Here is a 13,158-nt window from a genome sequence, read left to right as displayed (position 1 = left end):
GTAGGGTCTTTCCCACTCTGGACTCAGACTAGGTCTCCATCCTGGGCCTGTTGTAGTCTCTGCTCTGCTGTCCAGCCAGTGTTGTTGGGGACAGGAGTGAAAGAAGGACTGAAGGATCTAGGGGCTGAAGCAGGGTGGTTGGGTACAGATTTCTTTTCAGGTATTGTGTGAGAAACCCTGGAGAGTCTCCAGACTTGAAGGCATCTGACCCCCCTCCTGAATGACACCGTTAGTCAGTTAGGTGTGTCTGCCAGCTCATGTGGGCGCTGCTCCTCCTGAGGCAGGGACTGCCCAAGGCTCAGTGGTAGGTACTAAGTATGTGCAAGGACATGAGCTCAATCCTCAGTCCCACATGAGCTCCTAGTACTGCTGGGAATAGCCCTGGCCAACTCCTGAGCATTGCTGACGTGGTTCTGGAGGTTCTAGAACCCCTTGGAATTCAGCAGTGCCTAGAATAGAACCAGGACTGGCTTGTGGAAGGCACTCTCCCTGCCACTATATAAGCTCTTTGGCTCAATGTATGGCTTTTGTTGTTGTTGTTTTTTTCTTCACTTTATTATTTATTTATTTTTGTTTTGATTTTGGTTTTTGGGCCATACCTGGTGGCACTTGGGTTACTTCTGGCTGTGCACTCAGAAATCACTCCTGGTGGGCTCGGGACCATATGGGATGCTGGGAATTAAATCTGGGTCCATCCTGGGTCATCTGCTTGCAGGGCAAATGTTTTTTTTTTTTCCTGGTCTTTGGGTCACACCCTGCAGTGCTCAGGGGTTACTTCTGGTTCTATGCTAAGAAATCGCTGAGAGGCTCAGTGGACCATATGGGACTCTGGGATTCGAACCACCGACCTTCTGTATGTGAGGCAAACACCTTACCTCCATGCTGTTTCTCCGGCCCCAAGCTACATTCTTGACCTGGGCATTTGTTTGCTTTGTAGTTCTTGGGGATCGCATCTGATAGTGCTTGGGGATCTCTATGCTCAGGAGGGTCTCTTCTGGCAGTACTGAGGGGACCATTCGTTGGGGTGAGGAAGGCAGGGCCTGTGTATGTATGAGTCTCACACAAGGGAAAACTCTGGGTAGCCTTTATTATTTGTTTGTTTTGTTTTGTTTTGTTTTGTTTGTGGCTGTACCCATCAGTGCTCAGGGGTTACTCTTGACTTGGTACTCAGGGATTACTCCTTGTGGTGCTGGGAACCATAGGGGATGCTGAAGATCAAAACTGGGTCATCCTTGTGCAAGGCATGCTTTCTTCCTGTATTATCACTCTGGTCTTTGAGTTGCTGCTTTAGAATCAGCTGTGTGACATGTCGGGGAACCCAGGAGGGAGACATGGGAGTGTTCTGCCCGGGGCCACTGCAGAGACTCCTAGGTTCATGGTGACACCTGTTGGGTCTTTGCATCCTGCATGGGGCAGTGCCAAGAGGAAGGAAGGAGCATGCAGGGTGAGTGTGGAAAGGGAGAAAGTGTCCACTGTCAGCGGGGCTCATGGGCCTTTATCTGCAGGCAGGAGGAAGCTATGGGTGCCCAAGGACTCTACTTTGTTGTTTTTAGGGACTCTCAAAGGGTGCTCTGTGAGAATACCAAGGCATGGGTTGCATCCACTCAACAGACGCTCAACAGGAGCTGCCGAATGGCCTAGGCCTGTGGGAGGCAGCTAGAGAAACCCCAGGTTGGTAAGAGCTAGGGTAGAGGGAATCCCAGGACAGTTGGAAGCGCAAGGCATCCTGTGAAGTGAGGAAGGCTTCTTGGAAGAGGTGATATCTACTGAATTGAATAGTAGCCAGTGAGATAGATGGCAAGGCCTGAAGTGGGCTGTGGTGTCTCAGACGTGGAAGTAAATAGAGCTTGCAGGGCTGTGACTGGTCTGTGACTGGTGGGCTGCAGGAGGGAAGTTGGAGTATCCGGTTTGGGATTCCTGAAGGTGAGAGTTTATGGAGCGCCCTGATGCGGGCACCTGGGAGGCTGAGCCTTGGTCTGGAGTCCCAAGAGTGAACTCTGGGTGGAGCTGACGGGGGTGTTGCCGGCCCTAACTCCCTGTTGGTTTCTCCCATCTGACCCTACCAGGAGCCTTCGCCAAGGTGAAGGAGAGTCAGCGCATGAGTGACGAGGGCCGCATGGCACAGGACGAGACGGATGGTATCCGCAGGCGCTGCCGCGTGGTAGGCTTTGCCCTCCAGGCCGAGATGAACCACTTCCACCAGCGCCGGGAGCTCGACTTCAAGCACATGATGCAGAACTACCTGCGCCAGCAGATCATCTTCTACCAGCGCGTGGGCCAGCAGCTGGAGAAGGCACTGCGCATGTACGACAGCCTCTGATGGCCAACACCTCGCACAGACTGGGGCTGTGGCCCATCATTCCTTCCAGAAGTCCCTGGTGACCCCTGGGAATGCCCCTCTCACTCTCCCAGGTGGGGCCCAGCAGGGGGTGAGGGTCGAGTTAAGACCCCAGAAGCTGGGCCAGAGCTGCGGGTCAGTCTTTAGTGTCCCCGGAGCCAACACACTGTCTTGCCAGGCCATCCCGCCTTCACTCTGCAGAAACTGGGGCCTGCCTGCCCTCTGGGAGTCCCCAGCCCATGTGGGGGGGGGGGTCATACACAGATTCAGATAGAGGTCATGCACAAGGCTGGAGGCAAATGAGGAGTTTCCAATGCACACAAATGGATCCCTCCTTCCACCTGGCAGGCAAGACCTCTGAGCCAGTGACATTTTGGCAGGTCTTGAAGGGTGACAAGGACCTGCCAGATGGCAGGTGGGGACAGAGGTGGGGAGATGTAGGAAAGATTGGAAAGATGCAGCAACATGAGCCGGGGTGTGGAGGCAATGATCCTTTCCTCTCATCCCATGAGGATTCAGCATGAACCATGCCTCCTACCCCAGGGTACCTCCTGCCCACAGAGCCCTCGTCCTCCCTTCATCGGGACTGGAGCCCGTTTCTTGGGCTCCAGATACAAGTGGGGACTAGGAGCCTGGGGGACTTCCTGGAAGGAGCAGGACCAGAAATTGGGATTCACCAGCACTTGGTTTCCACCCTCTGAGCACCCTCCTGGGGCCCAGGCCTCTACCCAGCACCTACCCCACCTGCTCGTGCTGTCTCCCACTCAGGTTTACATCCTCGAGGGGTCCCCCCTCATCCCCACCCCAGGCCAGGGCATGGTCCAGTAGCAGGCTGTGGGGACAAGCCCCCCAGGATGTTGTGACTGTTCCTGGTTGCCGCTGCTTGAATATTTTTTTTAGTTTTTGTTTTTGTTTTGGGACCACATCTGGCAATGCTCAGGGGTTACTCCTGGCTCTGTGCTCAGGAATTACTCTTGGCAGTGCTTGAGGAATCATATAACATGCTGGGGGACAAACCCGGGTTGGTCAGGTTCAAAGCAAGTGCCCTTCCTTGATAGAGTGTATTATCTCTTGTGTCCCTGAACCTTTCCTTTCTTGATAAACTTTGTACGTGAAATGAAGTCAGCGCCAGCTGCTGTGCGTTTGTGTCCTGGAGGAGGGCAAAATGTCACCAGAGTTGTTGGATGGAAAGGTTCTGAGATTGTGGGGAGCACAGTTTGCCTGGGGACCTTAGAAGTTAAGGGGTCAGCACTGTGCTGAGGAAGGACTTGGCTGGGCAACCTCTTCAGGTTCACTCTGCTCTTAGATGGGCAGGGCTGGCTGCAGGGATTGGGGGAACTTAAAGGTGAGAGGAAAGGATAAGGGGGGGGGTCTACCCCAAGATGTCTGCCTGCAGAGATGCTTCACCCCAGGGTCTCAGAAAGTTTTTCCCTAGCAGCACTGAGCGCCTGATGGAATGTTTTGCTTTCTGGAAATGGAGGTGCAACCCTCCCCCCTACCCCCCCCCCCCGGGGATTTCTGGGGGAGTGGTGTTGCCAGGGTTTAGGCTGAGGTGGGGTGAGGGGTGTCCAGGCTCCCCACTCAGGATAGAACTTCTGTCCTCAGAGGAACTCCTGGAATGGGCCCCTGGCCCTGGGTCAGAATGAGGTCAGCTTCGGGACTTTCTCTGGAATTTTCCCCTCCCTCTCCCTTCTGCCTGCCCTTTCCATTCCATCCTGGGACCTTCCGCCCTGAACCTTCCTTTCTCTTCTCAGCTCTGACGTCCTAGGATAGTTTGACTGGGGCTCTAGGGGGCTCTTTCTGCACGCCAGTCTGGGAGATGGAGTGCCTGCCCAGTTTCTGTCTCTCCCTGGAGTGGGGTTGCTGTTGCCTCCCAGCCTCAGAGTGGGGACATTTAAAATTTGGTAGTCAGAGCCCCTTTCTATCTGGGCCTGGGGTCTAGAGGTTATCCTCCAGGGTGGCCTGTCACATGGCAGGCAGAGGGTCCAGCTGCCTTCAATCTCATTATCACTTTGCTGGTCGTGGAATGATTAACGAGATCGTTCTGCCATGGGCAGCTACAGGACCTGGTGTAGTGGTGGAGGGGCCCTGATCTCTGGTCTCGGCCCAGTGATCAGAAGGCTTCGGCTTTGTGGGCTCTGCGTGGGGTTGTGGCTGTGTCTCAGAGCCAGCCTCCTGTCTACTGTGTCTCACCCCCTCATCCTGTGGCCCAGCCCACATGGTCACAGACAACGGTCTATGCACTTGGCCATCTCCTCCCAAGGTAACACATTCACACACACTTGGACACTGGGCCACAGAGCAAAGTTGTTGTGCCACTTGGTTATGTGTGTCTAACACTAGGCCCCTCCTGGGTGGAGCCAGCCAGGAACATGCCACGCCAGGTTCAGATCCTTCTGCACACAGGGAACGGAAGGTTGGTGAGGATGGGAGGTGGCCGCACTGCTCACAAGTCTTGAGCCTGGCTTCAAGCAGGCTGCGGCCTGACTGCTCACTCTGGTCGGTTCCCAGGGGTCATGCTACCTCTGAAGACCCCTGGCTGAACCTCCCCAATAAAGCTCCAGCCATCTCCCATCTCCTGAGCAGAGGCTGCAGAGTCCACGCAAGCAGGAGCCAGGATGTGGTGGGCAGGGCCAGGGCCTGGGCGGGACGAACATTCCTGCGCCATCTCCTCCCCAAGCATGCAAGGACTGGGCCCGCCCTGCCTGCCTGCCCGCTGACTCAGTCCTCCAGGAGCCAAGCCTGCTTGGTTCCCCACCCACCCCCACCTGCTTCCCCACCATTTGGGTTCTGGTACCTCTTGGCAGGGCAGAAGGAGACGATGAGCCCTTAAAGATCGTGGGCAGAAGAAAAACTCTTCCCCCGGGCCAGTGCAGGACTGATTGTGAAACCCAGCTCTGGGGTTCAACATAGTTGAAAGCAAACCTTTTTCTCTTTGGTTTTGTTTTTGCTGGTCAGATCCCAGTGTGGTCCAGTCTGTTTATGAAGCAGCGTTTCACACAGCTGTGGCCACTTGGGTCCTCACTGCAGCTCTGATGGGTATCATCATTCCACTTCCCAGAGAGGCAAAACTTGACTCTAGAGGCCCTTAAAAAGTTCTGTGAAGATGCAGGAAGTTTGGGCTGGGCTGGACTTGAACCCAGCTTTCTGGCTTCATTTCTCACAACCGTGCTGATAAAAGCATCCGATACAAAGGAAGCGGGTGTGGGTCTCCACTTTAGAGGTGTGAGAGGGTTTAAACTCTGGAATGAGGGAACTTGGTGAATGGGGTGAGTCCTTATAGCCCCCCAGGAAGGGGAGGCATCGTGGCACATGTGGTGAGTGGGGGTAGTGGGTCTTCGCTTACAGAGAACGCTTGCAAAGAATTCCATAACTCACCGGAATTTCTCATGGACTCCTCTTCCCCCACACAATAGATAAAGTGACCTCAGATTGATGTGTGTGTCCCCCTTTCCCCTGGGTGTGGTAAGTCTGTGTGTGTGTGTGTGTGTGTGTGTGTGTGTGTGTGTGTGTGTGTGTGTGTGTGTGGCTCTGGAAGGCAGCAGGTCCTGGTGCTTGGAGTGTTGGGGACCAAACTGGCATCCAGTTCACACATGTTCCTATCCCAGAGGGCTTCTCTGCTCTGGGGCCGGCTTTAGTACTTGGCACTCTCTCATTCATAGATATTTAATTAAACTTGATTCTTTTTTAAATTTTGCCTCTTTGGTTTCTTTTTGCCTCATCTTAGGGTATTCTGCCCCTATTTTTTTCTTTTGCTTCATCTGGCTGCAAAATCACAGAGCTCCAGATCTGGCCCTGTGATACCCACCATGGCCTTGGGATGCCCCCTGATCCCTCTGTCATACCCCACCTCCTTCCTTCACCCCTCCAGTACCTTTGACCAAGATGGGTTTTATGGAACCACAGAGGGGGCTGGCAGAAGTACACTCAGTTATCTGTGCCACTCTGAAGACCCATAGTCACTATTCTACACTCTCTTGTTTTATGTTTTTGGGTCACACCCGGCTGTGCTCAGGGGTTACTCCTGGCTGTCTGCTCAGAAATAGCTCCTGGCAGGCACGGGGGACCCTATGGGACGCCGGGATTCGAACCAACCACCTTTGGTCCTGGATCGGCTGCTTGCTAGGCAAACGCCGCTGTGCTATCTCTCCGGGCCCAGGGTTTACTCTTGGCTCTGTGCTCAGAAATAGCTCCTGGCAGGCTCAGGGGACCATCTGAGATGCCGGGATTTGAATCACCATCCGTCCTGGGTCAGCTGCATACATGGCAAATGTCCTACCACTGTGCTATCTCTCCAGCCCTTTATTTTTATTATTATTGTTTTGGTTTTTTTAGGTCACACCTGACAGCGCTCAGGGGTTACTCCTGGCTCTATGCTCAGAAATCGCTCCTGGCAGGCTCAGGGGACCATATGGGATGCCGGGAATTGAAATGGGGTCTGTCCTGGGTTGGGTGCCTGCAAGGCAAATGCTCTACTGTTGTGCTATTTCTCCGGTCCCCATTCTACATTCTCGACTCATACTCTACACAGATACTGGGGTGGGTGGAGAGTTGAGAGTCTTATGGAGACCTTCATCCTCTGGAGTCTGGCTGCCTCCTTGGGGTGTTGCAGGGAGGATGCCTCTCCCTAAGAAGTGTTGTAGGTCATGGGCCCAGGTCTCTGGAATCCTCTTCAGGGCCTCCCCCACCCCATCATGGTTTTTCTACAACCATTCTTTGTGTAAAGGATTATCACCTTCATTTTAAGCAAGGATGTTTTGCTTTTGGACCACTTCTGGCAGCAGTCAAGTTACTCTTAACTCTTCACTCAGAAACTACTCCTGGCAGGTTTGGGGGGCCATGTGGGGTTGATTCTGGGCCTGCCAACTGCAAGGCAAACCCCCTACCAGCTGTGCTATCACTCTGGCCCCAGTGCAATGGTGTTCAGTGTGGGGGCCATACCTGATTCTATGGTCAGGAATCACTCCTGGAACGGCTTTCAGGGGACCATATGTGGTATTGGGGATTGAACCCTGGTTAGACACATGCAAGGTAAATATTTTTTTTTTTTTTTTTTTTGGGGGCCACACCCAGCATTGCTCAGGGGTTACTCCTGGCTGTCTGCTCAGAAATAGCTCCTGGCAGGCACGGGGGACCATATAGGACACCGGGATTTGAACCAACCACCTTTGGTCCTGGATCGGCTGCTTGCAAGGCAAACGCTGCTGTGCTATCTCTCCGGGCCGCAAGGTAAATATTTTACTTGTTGTTTACTCTGACCACATTACCAATATTTGATAGATTCTGGGATCTAGTGAGGGAGATACTAGAGTCCCAAGTGAGACAGTGTCTAGAACCCCCCACATTGTGGACACATTATTCACTGAGGAGCATCATCTAGGCTGACCTAAGCCCCCCTCGATCATTTGGCAGAAGCACCTGTAGGGGCTGGAGTAGTCTCTCTCGGACAGCCCTGTCCCCGACCCATTGGCACCTTTAGCTTTTCTTTCCATTTTATTCCTTTGTTTTGTTTTGGGGCCAAACTGGGCTCTACACTCAGGAATCACTCCTTGTGGGCTTGGGAGACCCTATGGGATGCCGGGGATTGAGCCAAGGTCGGATGCTCTTATTCATAAGGATATTTCTTTTTTTTTTTCTTTTTTTGTTTTTTTTTGGGTCACACCCTGCAATGTTCAGGGTTTACTCCTAACTCTGCACTCAGAAATTGCTCCTGGCAGGCCAGGGGAACATATGAGATGCTGGGATTCAAACCACCGTCGATCCTGGATCGGCTGCTTGTAAGGCAAACGCCCTACTGCTGTGCTATCTCTCTGGCCCTGGGATGTTTCTTAATGGCTATGTGATTTTATTTCTCTAATTAATATATTTTATCAACTAGACCCAGCAGTGCTTGATGAGGCTACCCTAGACACAGTGCTTGAGCCAGTACTGGTGGTACTTGGGAACCATATGTTATTGGGGATTGCACCCAGGACTCTACATGAGAGCATGTGCTCAGTTTTTGCACCACTTATATCCCTGGCTCCTAGTTCTTTACTGCTAACAGGAGAGCAGTCTAGAGAACTGTCCGGGGCTCATTCCATGAGCTCAGCATATCCTTTGGACAGTGACTGTAGGTGTAAGTATTCCAGGAGGAGCAGCTAGGATCATCAAATGGAGGAGAGCTTTAGAGCAGCCACATAGAGACACGGGACCAGGGATATCAGCATTCCAGTTTCAAGTCAGAAGCTGATTGACCGAGCCTTTGAAGGGCTCGCTGTGGGGAGATAATAGGGGTGGGCCTGGGCTCCCGCTACTCCCAGTTCTTGAGCCTTGCTAGATACCCCTGGCCTTGGAAGCAGCTTCCAGGGGGCTTCTTGACTGGCACAGTGTTTGTCCACAAGACCCCTCTCTGCTTTCACTTTGAATCCCTGTCCCTGTGGACCCACCGCCAGATCCACCTAATTGAACCATGGTTCGATCCCCCCAGTGTCCCATATGGTCTCCCAAGCCAGAAGACCCCTGAGCATCACCGGGTGTGGCCCCAAAACAAAACAAAAAAGAAATCGCTCCTGTCTTGGGGTCCATATGGGATGCCAGGGAACCGAGGTCTGTCCAGGGTCAGCCACAAACAAGGCAAATGACTTACCACTGTGCTATCACTCCAGCCTCTCAGCTGGGATTTTTGTTTCATTTTGTTTTGTTTTTGTTTTTGGGTCACACCCGGCAGCGCTCAGGGCTTACTCTTTTTTTTTTTTTTTGGTTTTTGGGCCACACCCGGCGGTGCTCAGGGGTTACTCCTGGCTGTCTGCTCAGAAATAGCTCCTGGCAGGCACAGGGGACCATATGGGACACCGGGATTCGAACCAACCACCTTTGGTCCTGGATCGGCTGCTTGCAAGGCAAACACCTCTGTGCTATCTCTCTGGGCCCAGGGCTTACTCTTGGCTCTCTGCTCAGAAATCACCCCTGGCAGGCTCAGGGGACCATTTGGGATGCCGGGATTCAAACCACCATTGGTCCTGGGTTGGCCGCTTGCAAGGCAAATGCTCTATATCTGTGCTATTTCTCCGGCCCCTAAGCTCAGAATTTTGTTTGTTTGTCTGTTTTGTTTTTTGGCCACACCCGTTGATGCTCAGAGATTACTCCTGGCTATGCACTCAGAATTCGCTCCTGGCTTGGGACAACGGGGGATCGAACCACGGTCCTTCCTAGGCTAGCGCTTGCAAGGCAGACACCTTGCCTCTAGCACCACTGCTCTGGCCATTAGCTGGGAATTTTTATTTTAAATACATCTGCTAGAAGGCACTGTTTCAGAGAGCTGATGTCGGACTGCTGAGTTTAGAGATTAGAACAGTGTTAGCTGAGTGCAGTGGCTGGGACGTGTGACAGCTGGGACTCGGGACTCTGGGAGGTGCGTGTGTGTAGGACCTGTTTTACCCAGGTCTGTGCTGTTAGGCACACGTCTGCACAAGCCTGTGCACGTGGCCCTGGTGTGTGTGCGTGCCCTTGTGTGAGTCAGTGCAGCCACGGGTGGCTGAGTCCATGCTTCCTCCCTGACATCATTGTACCCAGCTGCTCCTTCCAATGAGTCTTGTAGGTGTCCGCCAAGAGATCCGTCCATGTCCTCAGTGTGAAAGGTTCTGAGCCCTGCCTGGCAGCTCACCATCCCATTGCCCTTCTGGTGACAGTAGTGATTTCTTCCTGTCATGCCTCGACTGGCCCCTGCAGGGCCCTGTGCCAGGGGTGTACCCCTCGGTCCATTGGGCCTCCTGTTGCTGAGGGTGGGATGTGGGGCCAGTGGAATCAGGAAATGGTGTAAGGGGTCTGGGTGGCTCCTTATCCTGCCCCATGCATGCACTTAGACACTCTGGGGTCCCCACCAGGAGGTGGTTAAGTACTGGCCCAGAGGGCCTCCTGGCTGCGGAGGAGGAAGAGAAGACATTACTCTTCAAGAATGTGAGGGGAGGGACCACATCTGACTGGGTCTCGAGGGAGATCAAGGGTCAGAGCTGCAGGGCAGCCTGCTCAGTCTTCCTGGTGATGTGACATCAGGGTAGCCCAGTGGGAACTTAGGCAGGGGACTTGGGGCTAAGGGGCCTGAAGATATGGAAAGAGGGGTCTGCTTTCTGGTAAGAGAGGCTCTGAGAACTGCATACCAAGCCCTGGGAGAGGGTCTTGTAGGCGATTGCTGCTTTCACCTGTGGTATTGAGGGTGGCCTTTGGCCAGATTGGCTGGGCTGAAGTGACTGTAAAGGAGAGGGGATGGGGCTCAGGCCCCACAGGCACTCCCATCACTGATCAGATTGTGCCAGACATGGATTGGGAGGAATGGTGGCGGAGTGTGGCCCCTCTTGCATTCCCCCCTCGAGGAGAAAGTGCTGTATTTGGCAGCACCTCCTTTTTTTAAGTTTTTGGACCACACCCAGCAGTGCTCAGTGGTTACTCCTGGCACTGCTCTCAGAAATTACTCCTTGTAGGCTTGGGGGACCACATGAGACGCTGGGAATTGAGCCTCGGTTGGCCTCATGCAAGGCAAATGCCCTTCCGCTCCAGCTCCCTCTGGCAGCACCTCTTCCTCCTCCACTGTATGCTGCTGCTGATCCCCTTCAGGTGGCCCTGCAGGTCACCCAGATACTGACCATGATCTTGGCTGGATACTTTGGTTTGCCCTCTCTCCCCCATTACCACCCTGCCGGAGTGCCCAGGACAGAGGAATGGAGGCTGGAAGAGGGGTCCACAGTTCAGGGTGCTGGATTTAAGAGGTGGGGAGAAAGGACAAGGACAGGATGAGTGTGGAGCCGGTTATGAGTCAGTCCCCTGGTCTGAGCCTTGTCACCCCAACTCAGTGTTTTTTGTTTTTTTGTTTTTGTTTTTTTCTTTTTGAGGCTATATGCAGCTGTGCTCAGGGCCTCTGCACTCCTGGATCTGTCTGGTGGGCTTAGAGGACTGTGTGTACATCACTTTGGCCCTGCTTTTATTTTGTTTCTTGGGTTATTGGGCCATAGTCAGCAGGGTTAGGGAACTACTCCTGGTTCTGTGCTCAGAGTCTCTCACAACACGGTACTTGATGCCAGAGATTAAATCAGGGTTGAAATGCAAGCAAGCAAGCACCTTATCCTTGTGTCATGAAACCCACCTCAGTTCACACGGCTAAGACCTTCGTTCTTGGTGGTGTTCTCATTTCTGGGACATAGGGGTCTTTCTCCATAACTCATTCCCCAGTGTGAAGGCCAGGTGGGGTGCAGTCAGGATCTTAGATGGGATCCTCCAAGTCCTCAGTGAATGCTTGTGGCCATCAAAGAAAAGCTTCATTGCTCCAAATTTACTCCAAATTCTGGGCTGACGTGGCTGGTGGTTCTAGCTTCATAGATAAAAACTGCCCTCGAAGCTGTGCTTGGTAAAGTCCCTTCTTGGTTTTACTGTCCTCAAGGACATTTCTACATTTAGAGGCTCGTAGGACTTGTGGCAGAAAGGAACTGCTCTGCACAGCTCACCTCAGTGAGAACAAGGGCCATCCATGAAGGGAAAGGGAAAGGTCAGCTGGTGGCCATGGCTCCCAGGGAAAGACCCACAGCTCTCCAAGGACAGAGGGAGTCAGGGCCATGCCCAACCTGCTGTGGGGCAACCAGTCATCTGGCATGGCAGCCACGCTGAACATACCTGGGGCTTGAGGTCAGGCAGTATGGATCCTGATCAGCCCACCACAGAGTTTTAGGCACCAAAATTTGTCTTTTGCTAATGCCTAAGTAATCCTAGCAGGACACCCTCAGGAAGGCATGAACTGGGAGGAACCTGGGCTAGGCTGTAGTATCAGACTTCTTGTTATCATCCCACCTCCATCCCACTCTCCAGAGCTCCTGCAACTGTCCCCACCACACCAGGAAAAGGAACACAATCAGAAATGCTCCTGGACAACTCTGGGTGTGTGTGTCCCAGGTGATTTCATTCCTTTGATATGTGGAGTCTTCATGGCCCAGGAACATATAAGCACCTGGGCCTTTTCCATTGCTCTTGATGGGACTCTTTCTCTTGCTTCCTACTCGGGATGGGGAAGGGAAGTTCACTCTGTGTATCCCAGGGTTGCTATAGTAACCCTACTTCAAGGGCCAGATGCTGCTGCTGCTGCTTCTCCTTTTCCTCTTTCTTCACCTTCCTTTTCTTTTGGTTTTAGGCCACACCTGCTCATTCCTGGCTCTGTGCTCAGGAATCACTCCTTCTAGGGCTCAGGGGACCATATGGGATGTTACAGACATATGCAGATGTTCCAGGTCAGCTATGTGCAAGGCAAATGACTTACCTGCTATTCTATCACTTCAGTCCCAACAGCTTATTAGAATGGAGTACAAGGAAGCCCCTTCCTTGAAGCACCTAAGAGATGAAGCACATGGGTTCTGGCAAAGCTTCTATTCGGGCATCTCTCTGGTCTGTACCTCACTCCTGCTGTAGCTTGGTTTCCACCTGGATCCTTTGGTGAGCAGGACATGCCCATCCTGCGCAGTCCCAGGACAGTGAAGAGACAAAGGTGGGGGACATCTGTCCCCTAGGTTTGTGTGTGCCATTGTGTTTGTGGGCAGTATTTGTGTATGTGTTGTCTCATGTTTGGTTTGGTGCTTCGGTAGTATTAGGAGGACTCTGTAGTGCTCCAATCTGGGCTCTAGTATGCAGAACCTGACTTTGGCCCTTTGAGCTACCTCCCAGAGCCCCAAGAACATAGGCAGGTGGGGTACTCTTGAAGACAGCAGCCCTGATACCCGGATCTCTGACACCTACAAGGCACAATGCCCCCTTCTGAGACAGGCTGCTGGCTTGGACTGCAGAAAGATGCTCTCAGGCCCAGT

At 53.0% G+C, this 13,158-nt stretch overlaps 1 protein-coding gene across 1 annotated transcript in view; it reads left to right on the top strand.

Annotated features, from left to right (window-relative positions):
* SNX33 (sorting nexin 33) overlaps positions 1 to 2,947 on the top strand; it is a 37,368-nt gene extending 34,421 nt beyond the window's left edge. Inside the window, 1 exon segment of the mRNA XM_049782739.1 lies at positions 2,067 to 2,947. Within this exon segment, the coding sequence (XP_049638696.1) occupies positions 2,067 to 2,320 (254 nt within the window). The 3' untranslated portion in view covers positions 2,321 to 2,947.
* The last annotated feature ends 10,211 nt before the right edge of the window (positions 2,948 to 13,158 follow it).

Source organism: Suncus etruscus, chromosome 1, assembly GCF_024139225.1.
Source record: "Suncus etruscus isolate mSunEtr1 chromosome 1, mSunEtr1.pri.cur, whole genome shotgun sequence".
Taxonomy (NCBI): domain Eukaryota; kingdom Metazoa; phylum Chordata; class Mammalia; order Eulipotyphla; family Soricidae; genus Suncus; species Suncus etruscus.
This window is presented reverse-complemented; position numbering and strand designations above follow the sequence as displayed.